This window comes from Microtus pennsylvanicus, chromosome X, assembly GCF_037038515.1.
Source record: "Microtus pennsylvanicus isolate mMicPen1 chromosome X, mMicPen1.hap1, whole genome shotgun sequence".
Classification (NCBI taxonomy): Eukaryota; Metazoa; Chordata; class Mammalia; order Rodentia; family Cricetidae; genus Microtus; species Microtus pennsylvanicus.
Window position 1 is genome coordinate 94138730 of NC_134601.1, and position 18952 is coordinate 94157681.

Genomic DNA, 18952 nt, shown 5'->3' on the forward strand with positions numbered 1-18952 from the left:
TCAATTTTGTATATAGGCTGTATATAGGGTTGGTGCTCTGGGTTAGAAACAACCAATCAGTACTCTAGTCTTTTCTAGTCCTGTAGGATGCTATTGCTGAGCCAGACCAGAGACCCATTTTTCCTTCTAATGCTGAGTGGTTGGGTTTCACCAACATAGTGTATAAAGTAGGCACAAAATGGAGGAAGAGTGTTGTTGTTCTTTGGTATCATCATCCTGATGGCCAAGGAGGAGGAGTGGGGAAGAGGAAGGAGTAGGAGGCAAAAGGAGAGAGTACATGGATGCATGTCACAGTGTGCATGTGGAAGTGAGAGGATAATGTCAGAAATCAGTTCACTCCTACTGGGTTTCAGGGCTCAAAATCAGTCATCATGACAATGCAGCAAATATTTTTACCGAATGAATCATCTCACCAGCCTGCTGATTTTCTGTATAAACCTAAGAATCCTACTGGCTTTTAAAAATATAAGCATTTATTATATTAATGCTATCAAATAAAATATTTAAGGGATGGAGTATGGCCTCATTGTAGAGTGCCTGCTTCGCATGCACAAGGGCCTGAGTTCAAACTTCAGCACCACACACCAAAAAAAAAAAAAATGAGGAATCAAAAAAAAAAGGAACCATTGCAAAGTTCTATTAAATGATTTAGGATTTAGATTTAAAATTGTGATTAGTTATTGATGTAACCCAACCTCATTAATTTAGAACATAAAGAAATATTACATTAATAGATTCAGATGGTATAATGTTGCTAATAAATTAAATTTCTCCAATAAAAAATATGGAGATTTTTATGTCAAATTGAGAACTGCAACTATTTTCAATTATATCCTATTTTGAACAAACAGAATTGCTTTCGCAGGATTATACTGTATTCTAAATAAGTCGCAGTAAAACAGAAAATGCCCTGAAATAACAAACTGTCTAATGAGGGAGCTCAGATTTCAATGCTCTTATTCAATTGCGATTCAATTGAGGAAAATTTGTTTTAAGATCTAAATGCCACAAGAAAGCAGATGGCAGTTTTGTGGAAGTTTTTTGTTAATGATTCAGAGGTGATCAGGATAAATGAATTCAGGAAGCAGAGAGGAAGAAAAGTGAAGAAAGATGACATAATTACTGGGGAAAAGGCCATTTAGTAAATTTGAAGACTATCTGCAGAGTTGATTTTGCAGTAAGATCACTTTTTAAAATTGCAATGTGTCAGCAACTTCCTGACTGGGAAACTCCTAAGGCAAAGAGAGGAACCTGGTTTCCTGGTCTCTTCAAAGGGGGGGGGTGGGGAATGGGAAAGGAAGAGAGGGCCAAAGACGGAGGGAAGGAGGGTGGGGGGAGAGAGACAGAGACAGAGAGAGAGAGAGAGACAGAGAGAGAGAGTTGAGAGAAGTTGAAAATGCAGAGCAAACAGTTACAATGAAAGCATTGTTTTTCTGCTGTATCCACACAGCTTTAGGCCTACACCTTTGGCCTCCAGCGCCAGGCCTGAGCCTGTTTTCATTCAGCCCCAAGGCTAGCTGAGGTCAGCACTTCACCTGGAAGGCCCTTCGACTGGCTAAAGTAGTGGCTTGAGGCAAAAAGGATTGGAAGTCCTAGGTCTGCTCAGTTATGTCATACACCAGTTCTCTAGTCTTCTGGGATTTTTCAAAGATTAGAGGAGATAGGGGACAGGACAGCCTATCAAGTAGAACAGAAACTTAAGGTCCTTTTCTGCTCACATTTGAATCTTATCCTTTAACTTCAGGTCAATTCTGTTTGCCACGTTGTTGTTTCCATTTGAGTCTTTCTTAACCTCTCCTGCCCCCACCCTCATGGCCCACATAGCTCGTTTGTTGAAAGCCTGGTTCCCAGACCACAATTCTCTTGGGAGGTAGTGGAAACAAGGAGGTGAGGCCGAACTAAATCTTTCCTCTTCCTAACTCCTCCTCAGGTAGTTTATCAGAGTGATATAAAGCCTACACACCCGAATTTTCTTTTGAAACTCATTTGACATTTTTTGCTGGGCCAGTATTTCTCAGTATGTGCTCTCTAAGCGCCAACTTAAGTATCCTCCAGGCTGTTTGTTAAAGATGCAGGTGGACACCCCTTATTCCTGGTCTGAGGTCAGAGGAATGGTGGATACTAGGGAAACTCCTTCAAGGATTATTTTTATTATAGGATTTATGTGTGTGCACCTGCTTGTCTGTATGTGTACCGTGTGCATGCAGGTGCCCATGAAGGTCAGAAGGGAACATCAGATCCGCTGGGACTGGAGTTATAGACAGTTAGGAGCTACCATGTGGGCACTAGGAGTTGAACCTGGGTCCCCTGGAAGAGCTCTTATTGCTGAGCCATCTCTCCAGCCCCTTTGTGGGATTCTTTACACACTTAAGTATAAAAATGGATGAATGACCTCAGCACTTTTGAGGAATGCCCTTAGAAAGGAGGCAGAGTGTTGTGGCTCAGAGGGTCAAACTCTACAGCGTTCTGGAGCTGACCCCCGGTGCTACTACTCAACAGGTGTTCCCCAAGTAGCATCATTAGCTGGGAAGTTGTTAGAACTGCGGCTCCTTGGGTCCCACCCCATGTGAACAGAGTCAGTGGGGAGTCGCAGCCCTGTGTACGTTCACAAGTGCTCCTGGTGATTCTGCCGCAGGCTCCAGTGTTTAGAAGCCCTGGCACTGACCAGCGGAAATACCTGGCACAGTGCACAAACTTGCTAAGCCTTCGTTTCCTTAAGTGTGAAATACTGAAAGCACTGGCCATGTTGAGTTGGGAGAGGAAAATGGCAGGAGACACATGAAGACCTTCGCACCTTGTACATATTTAATAAATGGCAATCACTATTAGATAATCCACTGCCCCTTACCCATTGATTCCTTTAAGTTTAGGTTGGTGGGTTTTGCAGTGGCGGCGGTAGGAGCTCACTCTGTTGTGCCATCGTATGTCTCAACGCCTAACTCACTTGCCTAGTCCTCTTTTTCACTCCACCCTAACCAAGGAATGATCTACCCTTACTGCTAGACAACTGTCTCTTGGGCTTTCCTACACTGTTTCTATTCTCCTGTCCCAGAATAACTGTCTGCTTTCTGTAGACATGACCCAAAACATCTCCCAGAAGAACCAGCTAGCTTCTGCTCCCTCCCTGAGGTCTTGCCCCACCTCTCCAGGCCACGTGACTCTGCAGTCTCTGTGCTGTCGCTTACCATCAAGCTGTCCATTCATACACGTGCCTGTGGCTTTTCCTTCCTGTCTAATTGGCTTGGCTCTTTAATTAACACGAAAGCCCTTGGGAAGCAGAAATGGTAATTTATGGTTGCTTTTACATCTCTTCCCCCACTGGCCTTCTGACACTGGCTAAAGGGATGAGTGGAGTTATAAACTTCTAGGACAGAACTGTCTTTTTTTTTAAGGGCTCACTTAAAACGTAAAATGAAGACATTTCAGAAGAGTTACAATTATACTGGCTTAGTTCTTGAAAAGTGGTACTTTTAAAAGAATCTACCTGTCACCAAAAACCAATGGAGCAAGTCATTGTCCCTGTTTTGCCAATGAGAAGATGAATCCAGATCTTTTTCATGAATTGCCCGAGTCTGTAGAATTCATAAACGACAGAGCCGGGGCTTAAGCATTTATATTCTCCCCCATTTTTGCCTGGGCTACTTTGATTTATATGCAAACTATTGCTGTTTTGATTTTTTTAAAAGTGGGGTCTCACTCTGCACCCCAGGATATTCTGGAATAGTCACTATATAACCCATGGTGGCCTCAAACTCACAGTGTCTCTCCTGCTTCAATCTCCCCAGTGCTGAGATACCAGTCGCAAGGGACCGTCCCCAACTGGTCCTCAGCATTAATAAAAGTGCACAGTCCTCGTGCTGGGCTAGAATCACAAAACTCCACCCTGAAAGTGAGCACTGCTCACATAATGCTTTGCGATACTTCAAATGTCAAGATGAAGCCCATTTGCAAAATGAGAACAACAGCCTCACCTGGTGTTCCTAAGCGGGCCTGGGCAATGGTTAGTTTTTCATGAGGCGCTTGGCACTGGCAGCTGGATTCATCTGCGAAAGGAGCTGGTGCAGTCAAGGTCTAGAAGAGAAAAGAGAGAAGGGGAACGAATATTGTCTGATAAATAATTCTTCCGCACCATCAACCTCCCTTGAAGAGTGCTGTTTGGTAGATAGGTATGACCGAGAATAACATAGCCGGCTAGGATGGCTCACACCTGTCGTTCAAGTGTTCAACTCAAGAGGCCAAGACAGGGGGATCACAGTGAGTTCCTCAATATTCCCCCAATGGATCAGGCTTCAAGGAGTGAGGCCCAAGGGGCTAGGGGAAGTAGTGGAATACATCTGACGGGCCTGCCAGAGCAACAGTGCGCTCCTAGAAACCAAGCGTGGGCACAGTCCCTTCCCCCTCCTCTTTAACTGATGCATCAGGCATATTAAGAGCAAGTCCGGCATGGTGGCTCACACACGTAATCCCAACACTCAGGAGGCTGAGGCAGGAGAATGGAGAGTTCAAGGCCAACCTGACTAAGACTCTGTCTTAAAAAATAAGAACAAATAAAATCAAAAGAAGTCCTAGAGCTGCGCAGTGCCTACCATATGCCAGGGGCTGGATGAGATGACCTGGAGCCATCATCTCTTTCTGGCCTCCCAACACACTATGCTGCGTACACAGTCCCATCCTTCCATAGGATACCATCATCCTGGGCCTATTTTACAGAAAAGGCAACCGAGGCTCAGTAGGATTAAGAAATATGCTAAGTCATGCCCTTGGAAAATCATAATGCCCGGCTTTGAGCATATTCCAAGTGACAAGGGCAGTCTTCAGATATTTAGACTCACCCACACCCGGGACACTCGGCTGAAAGGAGCTTCATATTCGGAAGCGTGGCGCGACATCTCCTGTAATTCACACACGCACACACGCACGCACACACACACACACCAGCGTGGCCAATCACAAGTGCCGATGTCTCTTCAATGCAAAGGCCAACGCTGATAGCTGCAACCGGAGAGAGCCAAAAAGCACAGCAATTCTGGCGGGCTGCAGATAACTGCTCCTGTGGTAGCTTCCCCAGCTACCAATGGCTAGAGGCCCCGCCCCAGGCAGCCTGGGCTGACGCTCTGGGGAACGCTGTGAGAAAGATGTAGTCACTTGGAAGCTTGCCCAGGAAGTGGCCCTGCATTTTTTAGTCAGCCTCTTAAAATGAAAACCTCACTCTCTCCAGACAGAGGAAGACAAAGCGGGTGGTGTTTTTGTAAACAGGGCAATCCAGAGTTGTCCGTTTGCAGGCTTTGAGCTATGTCATTACCACAGTCCCCACTAAAATCTTCCTGGGTGCTTTGGTTTTGTTTTCCGAGCCAAGGTTCACTTGTCACTGTAAACACCGGGCACAGCGCTGCACGAATTGCTTATCAGAGCTGGAGACAGGTGCTAGTCCTTAGCTTGGGAAGATTTGATTGAGGACGGATCTAGACATTCGAGCAGGGGATGTGGCTTACTTCTGTCATTCACTCATTCATATTTCTTTAATCACTCATTCATTCACCCATATAGATGTCAGGTGCTATACTAAAATCTGAGGTTAGATGTACAGATAAGACTAGCCTATCCTTGCCCTTAAAAAATGGTTTTTAAAGATAGGGGCTTGGGCTTGTTATATATCCCGAGCTGACCTTGAACTCAGAATCCCCACGCCTGGTCTTCCCGAGTGCAGGGCTAGCAGGCCTGTACCTTCATGCCTGGAAGTTAGTCTTTGCTCTTGATGAGACCATGTTCTCCAAGACACAAGTTCTCTACACTGACAAGAACAGAACCCTGCCCTGGCCCCTATCCTATAGCCCCATTCACACCACCTTCCGCTCTGCAGTAGGAATTCTGCTGTAGTTCTGTCTGGAGATCTCCCAGTTAGCTGCCTGAGACTTCCGAACCTCCCACCTGTCCTTCAGGACTCTGGAAGCAAACCAAGACTTGGGGAAAAGAATTGGGAAATGTGATTCCATCTCTTTTGTCCTCAGTTACATTGAGGCGACTCTGTGGGCTCTAAAGGACCAGAGAAACATGTGGAATGCGGCACAGGAGTTCCATCTGTGTTTGTAAGACTCGTGTTCAAATATCCTTCGTAGCCCCTACTGAGTGCACACACTAATTAGACTCTTCCGGCTAAAAACACTCACTAAAGGTAGCGTAAGAGATGGGGCCTTATTTTAAGGCACAGAAGTGGAAAGAGGGAGTAGGCAGAATGTGGCCTCAGTGTGCCAAGAATTCTGCACCAACCTGGCTGTTCGAGCATGGGCTTCTTTCTGCTCCATTTCCATCCCTCTGCACCCTTCTACCACAGTCAAGTCTCTGCTTGCTTTCCATTCCCCAGAACTTTAGCTTATACATGGCTCCCTTCATAAGTTTCCCCAAAGACTGTTTTATTTATTTGCTTGTTTGTTTGTATTGGGACAAGGGCTTGCCAGGTATCCCAGGCTGACCTTGAATTTATAATCTTCTTCAGTGGTAGGTGGCCTAACAAAGCCCTGGGTACCATCTCCAGTACCATTAAAAAAATTGTAAAGTAGAATCTGTCGGGCTAAGTGCATATTTTCTTTTCTTTCTTTCTTTTTTTTTTTTTTGCAGTTTGAATCTGAGTGTATTTTGCAGCTCTCAAACGAGGGTTTTTATACAAGAAGAACAGGTATTACAATTCTTAAAAGATATGTTCAGTAAAGCAGTTACAAAGAACAAATTATCATAATCACCTGGCACAAGAAGGCACAAAACCAATCAAGTATTACATTTCCTGGTTAGTGGGGAAGCTCATATTTTCAAATCAGGTCACAACCAGAATTGTTTGGAGCTGTGGCAGGTATACTCTTGGGTCCAATACTTGTGGCACAGAAAGTCAGGGCTAACCCAACATTGCCCCGTTAGAGCTAGCCATACGTGTGGTGAGAAAGTTCTTTGACTTTGTGTGTTTCTAAAAGCAAGTTCTTTAACTTCTCTGAATTCAGTCTCATCTGTGAAAGGGTCACTATCTCGCACGACTGTTGTGAGAAGCGGAGCTCATAGGCACATTCTACCACTCTATTGTCCCTGCAGTTGCTGTACTTAGTCCTTACTCAGTAAACCACACACAGCACTACGTGTCTCTAGACAATGGTAGATAATGTAGGTCTCCATACAACCAAGCAAAACGCCTTCTGACAGCACAACCCAAAGTAGTAAAGTGGTTGCAAATGAGTGTCTTTATGTGCGTGTGCGTGTGCGTGTGTGTGTGCGTGTGCTCATCATGCCCATGTCTGGGGGGGGGGGGGGATAAGCCACACGCTTGTAGGAGCCCACGGAAGCCAGGAGAGGGCAGTCAATCTCCTGCACCTGAGTTACAGGCAATTGTGAGCCTCCTGACAAGGGTACTGCAAACCAAACCTAGGTCTCCTGGGAGAGCAGCAAGTTCTCTTAACCGCTGGGCCATCTCTCCAGACCTAAATGGGAATATCTTCCATTAATGATTCATTACTTGCTTCTGGTTTGTTTTTGCTATTGTGGGTCTTTTTAAAGATAGAGTCTTACTATCTTTCTAGGCCAGCTTAGCTGTAACTTGCTAGACAGCCTAAGCTAACCTGGAACTCATAATCCTCCTGCTGTACCCTTCAAATGTTTGGATTATATGTGCATTCCACCATGCATAGTCATTTCACTTATGTGTTTATACAAACAGTGAATCTTTATCAGATGATCTAAAATAAACGACTTTAGAAATATTTTATGTACTGGTCACAAATCTTATTAGACAAAGCATTGTCATAGCATAAGGAAGGTGTATTAAGAAGGTGTGGCATTTAAACAGAGAGAAAATTTTGAAATGACCTTTACTGAAAGACGAAGATAGCGTTTATGGGTACTGTGCAGTTTGCTGTTGATTCTCGTGACTTGGAAGCAGGGAAATGGGAGACCTGAAGCGATGGAAGACAGACAGAATCCTAGGTGCGGTGCAAGGGTGTGCTTGTGAGTGCAGCATGCGCACAGGGGAGCACCTGCAACAGCAGCTGCCAAGGAAAGAGCCTATGTTCCGTAATATACAAGACAACTATGCTTGGAACAGGGACAATGTAAAACTAAACAAGTGGCAGCCCCGCTTCCCGGAAGATTGCCTTTCAAAGTGATGCAGAAGAGCCCTTAGGTTGAGCATTAAACACTCTACAGGAACAGTGAGGTGGCTTAGTGGGGGAAGGTACCTTCCGTGCAAGTCTGGTAACCTAAGCTCACAGTTCCCAGAACCCACGGAAAGGCAGACAGAGAGAACTGCCTCCACAAAGTCGTTCTGTACAAGTATGACCTCTACACCCACGAATTAATAATGGTAATTGCAGATTTTAAATTAAAAGTAATTAAACTCTATATTCACCAAGACTTAGTGAGGGCCTGGCAAATACCAGCTACCTCCTGTGACTTCAAGTAATATTTGTTCAATCTGAACACTTCAGACTACATTTTTTTCTTTCTTTTCTTTTTCTTTTTTTAAATCCCTTTTCAGGAGCAGAACAAATCATTTGTCTACTAAGGAATGCTCATTAGCTTTTGTTTTCTCCACGTAAAAGCAATGGACCAACCTCAGAACAATTGGAAATAAGATGTGTGGGTCTCCTAGGAGGAGGGAGGATGGGGACAAACTGGCCCTTGAACTATCTAGATGGCTACACAGGACCAGCATCCCTATTTATTCCTCAGCATTTACCAAATCTCAAAAGCTTACTAGTGTACTCCGGATGTATTCCAGACATAGGCCTGACATAGGTAAGACATAAAAGCCAGGCCCAATAACACAGTAAAACAACTAAGTCTTTGATTGTATACATAGTGATTTGTATAAAATGTCAAATTGGTCAAATTTGCTCACTAGTTTGTACAACAGCTCTGTAAGATTTGTCCAGTTTCCCACGAACTATACAGGACCTGTCTTCAACAGTGATGCCGACTGATGACGAGAAGCAACAGCAGTGGTAGACCCTTGCCACTCAGTTGTCTTTTTGGCTCTCTCTGAACTAAGGAAATGCTCAAGATTCTTAGACAGGACAAGGAGACCTCATAGAGAAGATACCGAAGCTCCTGATAACCAGGAAGGGTAAGCCTCAGCAATCAACTGAAGGAGTAAATGCATGTGGCCGATGTTTTTACCCCAACTTAGAGAAGCAAGGCAGATGTCTCGCATGTAGCCTTTGTGAGCCTCATCTTGGACCAACTCTAAGGCACCCAGATTCTGTTTTCTACTGTTTATTAGAATAAACTACACAGCTAAGAGATGCACGATTGTCCGGAAGGTAGATTTAAAAGAAGGAACAAATAAAGGCAAGGAAGAGAAGTGACTCCAGGCAGCAATCCACCACAGTGAAGAGCGGCCCTTTCAGAAGAGCAGAAGAACGTAGCTAAAGAGGCACACACAGCTTTCGGTCATTTCATAGCTGGAACCAAAGTCCCATTCTTGTCAACATACAAATCTTAGAAATCAAGTGACTAGTATAGTGGGGGCCATTGGAACCATAGCTCCCTGGAGAAGCGTGGGCCAAGCTGAAAGCTGGAGAGACACAGGAGATTGCTGTTCAGCATAAGAGTGAGGACTTTCAAGGAATAAGGAGCCCTGGCCCAGTGTGCTGAACCTCACACATACAAGGGCCTTGTGAGACCATAGACTTGGTGCTAGGCCACAGTCAAAGTTCTTCCTGCTCAATTTAAGATTTCAGAATACCCAGTCATTGCTTGTGAAAATGCTTCCCTTTCGTCGCATGTTCCAGTTATGTAAACTATACCACAGGGTCATAAAAAGCCATACTCCCAAAAAGGCTTTCTAAGGGAAGGGTATTGTATAGTGGACATTGCTTGTGTAGAATCTCCTTGACTGAGACTTGTATAGAAGAGAATATTCAAGAGACTGAGGCAGGAGGCTCGTGAGTTCCCAGCCAGACTAGGTCAAATAGGAATTCAAGGGTAGCTAGGGCATGTGCAGGCGTGTGTATATGCACTTGTGTGCACATGCTCTTGCACATGAACACAGACATACATGCACACATATATATGCATGTATGTTCACACATATATATAGAGAGAGCTATTAAGTGTACAATTCATCTCTTACTCAAGCGTAAAAAATGACACAAAGTACCTGAACTTATGCATAGTGCATCATTGACTGACAGCAGATTGAGAACCGCAAATTGAGAATTAAAAGAAGACTTCATAAAAAATTCTATTTTCTCATCTCTGAACATAATTTTAAACCCACATTTAATTAATCACAACAGTTTGAAGTCTTTTTGAAGATAGAAAAGAAAGAAAACAAAACACCTAACAGTTGACCAGAGGTCTGACATACACAAGTCACTAGATTTTTGAATTGGATCATTGATTATGGAGACGCCTACATCAGATAGCTTACCAGTAGAATCCCATGGAGTGGAGGCTAATGAGGCCCAGAATGTGGCTCAACACCAAGAAGTATACATTTTCTCATTCTGTTAAGTATAGTGTATACATATTAAGAAGTAATAGGCATCATTGCGAAGAGTGGGGCAGATATATATGTGTCAACAAGGAACTATCCCTAAGATATTTCACTGAATGCAAATTGAAAATCCATACACAGAATAAATGCATGTTAATACTGTATAATATTATTTTGTGATAAAAAGCGGGGAAAGAGTGATACAGAAATATATAAAAATTATACTGGCATGATTATGCCATTGTTCACTTGTGACTATTTAAACTAACAGGATACTTAAAATGAAACAAAATTTAAAACATAATCTCAGTCATGCTAGCCCCATTTGAAGTATTCAGTAACCACATATGGCCAATAGTGATATTGGGCAGTGTAGACAGAGAACATTCTTGTCATCTCCCAGCACTCGGGAGGCAGAGGCAGGCGGATCTCTGTGAGTTCGAGACCAGCCTGGTCTACAGAGCTAGTTCCAGGACAGGCTCCAAAGCCACAGAGAAACCCTGTCTCGAAAAACCAAAAAAAAAAAAAAAAAGAAAGTACAACTTAGCCTAGGAAAACCTCAGACACTTAATTACCTCTTTAGAGAGAAAATACATGCTGCTATTTTGCTTTGTTCTTATGACCAGAACATAGTCATGCAATTCACAAGATATAAAATAAATTTAAAGTATTTCCTCCTCTGTGATTTCAGAGTTGCAGCTAATTTAATCAAGGGTCAGTTATCCTGAATATAGAGGAGCAGGTCTTATAGGAAAGAAGAGCTATTAACCTATTATCTACAAACTAGCTGATATAATTCCTATGTATAGGGAAGTTTTAGAACTCGTTTGTGCTTTTGAAGGATTTAAATCACTGTCATAATATCTACCCATTATTTATTTGCCCAACATTTTATAGCACTTGAGTAATACTTGTGTGTAAGTAGTGTTGTGGATTCTGAGATCACATCAGAGGCACAGCAGCCCAAAATAGAGTTCAGTAATGATAAACAATGAACATAGCATAAAATATCTAGCGTGTTAAGTGGTGATCACATGCTATGTAAAAATAAGGTGAGGAAAGGCAACAGGGAGCTCAGGAGCAAGTGAGATAGAAAGAAAAATGGCAGGCCTGGAATCTCGGTTACTGGAGGCTGAAGGTCAAGATCTGCCTGGGCTAAAGTGAGTTCAAAGCTAGCCTGGCCCGTTTAGTGGGACCTTGTCTCCAAACAAAAGTAAGAAAAGGCTTAGGAAGTACCTTAGTTGTAGCGTTTGCCTAGGGAGGACAAGAGTTTAGGTTCAATTCCCAGCAGAAAAGGAGGAGAAAGAAGGAAGCAAGCAAGCATGACTTGATCTTTTTGTTTACGTAGGTGTGTGAGTGTGGCATATGTGTGGAGGTGTGGGTGTGTGCACACCTGTGCTGTGTATCTGGAGGTCAGAGGAGCATGTCCACTGTCTGTGAGTGTGCACACCTGTGCTGTGTATCTGGAGGTCAGAGGAGCATGTCCACTGTCCTCTAACATCCTGTGCTGTGTATCTGGAGGTCAGAGGAGCATGTCCACTGTCCTCTAACATCCTGTGCTGTGTATCTGGAGGTCAGAGGAGCATGTCCACTGTCCTCTAACATCCTGTGCTGTGTATCTGGAGGTCAGAGGAGCATGTCCACTGTCTGTGAGTGTGCACACCTGTGCTGTGTATCTGGAGGTCAGAGGAGCATGTCCACTGTCTGTGAGTGTGCACACCTGTGCTGTGTATCTGGAGGTCAGAGGAGCATGTCCACTGTCTGTGAGTGTGCACACCTGTGCTGTGTATCTGGAGGTCAGAGGAGCATGTCCACTGTCCTCTAACATCCTGTGCTGTGTATCTGGAGGTCAGAGGAGCATGTCCACTGTCTGTGAGTGTGCACACCTGTGCTGTGTATCTGGAGGTCAGAGGAGCATGTCCACTGTCCTCTAACATCCTGTGCTGTGTATCTGGAGGTCAGAGGAGCATGTCCACTGTCCTCTAACATCCTGTGCTGTGTATCTGGAGGTCAGAGGAGCATGTCCACTGTCCTCTAACATCCTGTGCTGTGTATCTGGAGGTCAGAGGAGCATGTCCACTGTCCTCTAACATCCTGTGCTGTGTATCTGGAGGTCAGAGGAGCATGTCCACTGTCCTCTAACATCCTGTGCTGTGTATCTGGAGGTCAGAGGAGCATGTCCACTGTCCTCTAACATCCTGTGCTGTGTATCTGGAGGTCAGAGGAGCATGTCCACTGTCCTCTAACATCCTGTGCTGTGTATCTGGAGGTCAGAGGAGCATGTCCACTGTCCTCTAACATTCTGCCTTTTTTCTTTTAGCCGGGGTCTCTCACTGAAACTGAAGCTGGCAGCTAACAAGTCCTAGTAATCCTCCTATTTCTCCCTCCTAAGGTACTGGATTCTATGTGTGCACGTAACAACATCTGCTTTTGTTTGCTTGCTAGTTTTAACACGGGTGCTGGAATCAAAACCCGAGCTCTCATGTTTGGGCAGCAAGCACTCTTTCCCAATGAGTCATCTGTTTAGTCTCTGGTCTTTGTGCTCTTTTTGAGACAAGGTCTATGTACCTCAGGCTGGTCTTGAACTCACTATCTGGTGATGGCCTGAATTCTTGATTCTCTTTCCTTAGCTTCTCCTATGCTGAGATTACAGGCATGCAGTACCACACTTTAGCAGCCAAGTTGAGAATAAACTGTTAAGAGCTCTAAGGTAGAAACAAAACCAGTGCAGTAGAGGTAATAAGAAATCAGAGTTTACACAGATTTTGGATAAATTAAATTTGATGGGGAGCTAGGATGATTCTAAAGTAACTGGGCAGAAGAACTGGGGCACCTGGATTGCCATTCTCTGGATAGGAAAGGCACTAGAAGAGGAAATCTGTGGGAGAACCGATTCGAAGATTTGGGGTTCTGTTCTCCCTCACTTTGATATTCCTGTTAGATCTCCAGGTAGGTAGGGATGTCAGGCCTGTATGTACAAGCCTGAAGTTTGGGAATAGGAATATGACTAGATATAAGTGATAGCAAGAGTAACTGGAATAAATTCACATTATAACACTTAGAAGCATGAGTGCAGGTAGAAGAGGGGTCCGAGTTGGCAAATGAGGGGACACTAAATTTGTAGCCAGTCTTTCCCCACCATTATGGAAACTCCAAGAAAGCAAGGACTTGGTCTGCCATTTCCCCAGTGCAGTACCTGATGAAGTAGACCCTTAACAAACACTTGTTGAATCACTAGAAAAAAGTGATTATGATAAAGACAGAAATAGGCAGGAAACTCAGGAAGGAAGCACACATATTAACAGTATGCTATCAGAATCTCTTATCATCATAGTATACATTTTAGAAAACTAGGGAAAGCTAAGAGAAGAAAACAAGTCTTCAATAATTCTGTTTTCTGGAGTCAACTGCGGCTAATACTTTTTAGGTTTCGTCTCAGCCTTTCTGGTATGCCATATTACATAGTAACAACTTCAGAATTTCACTGCATAAGCCCCTTACCACCCAGAAAAATCATAATTTTATCATATCACTTAAATAATTTTCAACCTCACTAATTTGGAAGGCAATAAAATATTACACTGAATAGAAAAATCATAAATAGAGCAGGAGAGATGGCTCAGTGTTTAAAACTGCAGACTGCTCTTGGCAGAGGACCCAAGTTCAGTTCCTAGCACCCACATTAGACAATTCACAGCAGCCTGTAGCTCCAGATGCAGGGAATTGGTTTTTTTTTTTTGGTTTTTCGAGACAGGGAATTGGATAGCGTCTTCTGGATTCCATGGACACTTGTGCGTACACATGCACACACCCATACACAGACATGCACACATACACATAAGTAAAAATAAAATAAATCTTTAAAAAAAGAAAAGTCAAGCCGGGCATTGGTGGCACAAGCCATTGATCCCAGCACTCGGGAGGCAGAGGCAGGCAGATCTCTGTGAGCTTGAGGACAGCCTGGTCTACAAAGCAAGTTCCAGGACAGGTAGGGCTGTTACACAGAGAAACCCTGTCTTGAAAAACAAAAACAAAAATAAAAAAAGAAAACGACGAGAGAAAAGGGAAGAAAAGAAAAGCCACAAAATCATAAATATTTCCTTATTGTTGAGGGTTAATTTTAATTTTTTTCTTAATTAAAGTAACATTCTAAACATAATTGTGAATCTCTGATTATTTTATTTGGATAGATGCCTTGAAGCTAAATCACTCAGATCAAGGCTGTAAACATTTTAAAGATAAACATTTGAAAAATGTTTTAACATATATTGGTAAATTACCTTCTACAAAAGTTGAATTATTTACACTCACATTGCAATGGATGAAAAAAATGCCATCTCACTTTGTCAATTTTATAGACCAAAAACGGCATCATGCTGTTTCAATTTGCATTATTTTGATTAGAAGAAAGATTGAACATCTTTCAAATGTTTATTAGCCATTTGTATTTTCTTCTGAGAATAACCTATCCTTTGCCCATTTTTCTATTGTTGGGAATAAGTAGGCTGAAACTGTTTAAAAGCAAAACAACATAACACAGTTAAAGAGTTACCTGAAATATCTTTTAAAAATGCATTTGCAACTTTATTTAGATTTGCCGTGTAAGAGCTCCATTAAGGAAAAACCTACATAGCTACTTCATTGCAGTCATCTGGACATCTGAGGGTTGTAGTTATGAACACACCGTGGCTGTGCGCTCATGCACAGAGCTGTGCAAAATCAAGGCAGATAAAGTCCTGGCACGAACTGGATCAGGGAGGGAGTCCCAAAGTACCACCACTACCTGAGGAGCTATTGACAGTTAATGGCTGCGGGGAGATGGGGAATTGGTTTTCTTCAGGGATGCAGCACCTAAGAGCCTATTTATGCTTCAGTAAATGGTCCCACGCCCATGTCCACACAGGCAGTAAGTACTAAGTGAACTCAGTGAGCTTAAAAATAAAAAAGCTCATGAAGTTAAGAGGGAAACATGCTGAAGGGGATGCGGGAGTCATTGGAGAAGAGGGCATGGGGGATGGGGGTGAGTTCAATAGTTTGGTTTTTAAAAGCATAAAAATTAGGGCAGTTGTGTGTGGTGGTGCATGACTTTAATCCCAGCTTGAGAGGCAGAAGCTGGTGTATATCTGTATGTTTGAGGCCATCCTGGGTTACACAAAGAGTTCCAGGATAGCCGAGGATACAGAGTAAGATCTCATCTCAAAAACAAAACAAAACCACAAAAATTAAAAAGACAAAACAAAATAAAGTGAGTGTCTAGGCACATGCATCTAAGTCAGACTGGTAATCACAGCCCTCTGCAGATCTGGGGTGAGATACTGTATTGCCCCGGGCTTTCTAAAAACACTGGCCACCCATAAACTGCAAGGCTCCCATGTGGCTACCTTCAGAACACACAGCAGTGGCTTTCAAATAGCATGAAGAATCCTAGAACTAAACCTGAACGCACGTTTCCCTGATTATAAAATGTCTGTCTCCTTCCCTCACATTTTAATGGGTTCAAGATTAGGAGGTGTCTCCCAATAAATCTTGCCGTATAATCAGTGTTGGCTGGTGTTTCATGTGTCACACCTCTGAAATGGAAATGCGGTTTACAGTTAACAGATCTCAGATTTGTGGCATTAATAGGCACTGGTACTAAGAAAAGAAGCCTTCCTTGGAGGTAAGAAATTCCTTACTCGAAGTTATGTTTCCTCAGGCAGTTGAGCTTCAAGAAGCAGCCACAGATTGTATTCCTATCCCCTTTCCATCCCCACCCAAATCCTCAGGTGGTTTAAAAAGAGTAAAAATTGGCAGCTTAAAGCTTGCTTTTTTGGGGGGCAAAGAAGGAAATATAGATGAGGTTTTTTTTATTTTTTTAATAGACTCTGGGTAAGGGCTGAAAGTGAAACTCAGCAAGAGAATGCTTACCTGGCATGTGCCAGTCTGCGGGTGCTAGCTAAACATCAGAAGATAAGATCAGGTGGGGGGGAAGGAGCCCGCAGGAGTGCGGAGCGCCTGCTGTAGTCGTCAGCATTTTAGAGAGGTAGACTACAAAGACGGCTTTAACTCTAAGCAGTCCCAGAAACCAGGAGAATAAAGGTACCAGGTAGTATCATTGTTCTTCTGTTTAAGAAAAAGAAAAGCTAGCTGGGCGGTGGTGGCACACGCCTTTAATCCCAGCACTGGGGAGGCAGAGGCAGGCGGATCTCTGTGAGTTCAAGGCCAGCCTGATCTACAAGAGCTAGTTCCAGGACAGGAACCAAAAGCTACGGAGAAACCCTGTCTCAAAAATAAAAAAAGAAAGAAAGAAAGAAAGAAAAGCTATTGAGAAAAGACCAGCATTCCTGGTGGCAAGTTCTGGAAGAAATCCCCTGCACCTTGCTGCCTTAAACGGTATGTTGCATGATGTGGTCGCAGCCCCTACAAGTTCAATAACAGCTCCTAGATGAAGACAGTTTTGTTTTGAAGGTTCGCCTTCATAGCACTCTTCTCCATGCAAGGAAGAGCCCCAGACCAAAAAGAAAAACAGAACCCATCCCCAAAATACAAAACAACGAAATAGCTGAGAAGAGCATTTCTATAACGGACACAACACACAGTCTCCAAACGCAGATCTCCCCATTACAGCACCACCCAGGGGTAAGATTTGAAATACGTAGCCTATTGGTTCCTTGTGCAAAAAGCAGAACACAATGCTGTTGAGGGAGCTGCGGGGGACTGCTTTTTGTCTCGCCCGGCTCCCACACGGCTAGCTTTACACCAGAAATAACAACACACAAATTATATTCTTTTAAACACTGCTTGGCCCATTATATCTAGCCTCTTCTCGGCTAACTCTTGCACCTGGAGTAGCCCATTTCTAATAATGTGTGTAGCACCCCACGGTGCGCTTACTGGGGAGATTCTAGCCTACGTCCATCCTGGGTCTGAGCTGCATCACGTCTGCCCGGGAGAGGGGAGCATGGCATCTTTCTGAAGTGTCTTACCTCACTTCCTCTTCCTCCCAGCATTCTGTTCTGTTTATTCCTCCCACCTATGTTCTAACCTATGAGGGCCAAGCAGTTTCTTTATTTTTTAACCAATGACCTTCCTCCATCACAATGCGATTGACAGTGAGTGACTCCTGCGCATACACACACACACACACACACACACACATATATATAATATATATATTTCCTTTTCATCTCAGTAGTCAAGAAAGGCAGCATCACTAATACCTAATTCTAACATATGAATTTATACCAGCATTCCATCCCTGTTGTGGTAAAGTCTATATATAGTGTCTGTGGCAGTTTGAATGTAATTGGCCCCCATAAGCTCATAGGGAGTGGCATTATTAGGAGGGGTGACTTTGTTGGAGTAGGGGTGGCCTTGTTGGAGGATGTGTGTCACTGTGGGGGTGGCCTTGGAGGTTTCCCTTGTCCAAGCTTTGCTCAGTGTGACACCCATTTCCTGTTACCTGCAGGCCAAGATGTAAGAACTCTCTCAGTTCCTTCTCTAGCACCATGTGTGCTTACATGCTGCCTTGCTTCCTGCCGTGACAATAATGGCTAACCCTCTGAACTGGAAGCCACCCCAATTAAATGTTTTCCTTTATAAGAGTTGTCATGGTGTCTCTCTTTTTTTTTTTTTTTTGGATTTTCGAGACAGGGTTTCTCCGTAGCTTTTGGTTCCTGTCCCAGAACTAGCTCTTGTAGTCCAGGCTGGCCTCGAACTCACAGAGATCTGCCTGCCTCTGCCTCCCGAGTGCTGGGATTAAAGGCATGCGCCACCACTGCCCGGCTGTCATGGTGTCTCTTCACAGTAAGAGAAACCCTAAGTCAGTGGCCTAAGGGGAGAGTTCAAATTGGATGGCCTGGCTTGTAGTTCACCTAGGCTTTGATCGACGCCCTTGTGGCAGATACTCCCAAGAGCAGATAGTGGCTTGAAACATTTCTTGCAATGAAGGCCTGGAGAGATGGCTCCATGGTTAGGAGCCCATGCTGCTCTTACAGAGGACCTGAATTTGTTTCCCAGCACCCACATCCAGGCAGCTCACAGATGCCTATTTCTCCAGGAGGATCCCATGCTTCTGACCTCTGAGGGAATCCACATTCAGGTGCCTATCCCCCACATATACATAATCTAAAATAATGAGTCTTTCAAAAAATATGTATTATAACAAAATAGAGAAGCAAAAATAAAAGCAGCAGAGGTGAAGAGAAGAAAATGGTAGACCTTAGATTGGGGACGTAATTCAATTGGCAGAGGACTTGCCTAGCATATACAAAGCCATGAATTCCAATCCCCAGCATCACACAAAACCAGGCTTGATGTCACATGCCTATAATCTCAGGACGGGGGAGGTATAAACAGGAGGATCCAAAGGCCAAGGACATCTCTGTCTATACAGCAAGTTGGAGGTCTGTGTGGGATACGTTAGACCCTGTCTTAAAACAAAATAAAATGAAACAAACAAAAAATCAATGAGCCACAGAGGAGAAAAAAGAAGAAAAG

General features: G+C 43.7%; 1 protein-coding gene across 4 annotated transcripts in view; it reads right to left on the reverse strand.

The window, feature by feature from the left end:
* Pcyt1b (phosphate cytidylyltransferase 1B, choline) overlaps window positions 1-18952 on the reverse strand; it is a 70830-nt gene that overhangs the window by 38928 nt on the left and 12950 nt on the right. For 3 of the 4 annotated variants that reach the window (XM_075958890.1, XM_075958888.1, XM_075958891.1), the window contains exon 2: window positions 3972-4071. In XM_075958890.1, coding sequence (XP_075815005.1) covers window positions 3972-4071 — 100 coding nt within the window. Of the gene's footprint in view, window positions 1-3971; window positions 4072-4832; window positions 5071-18952 lie in introns of those variants that run through there. The other variant, XM_075958889.1, reaches the window with a different exon arrangement.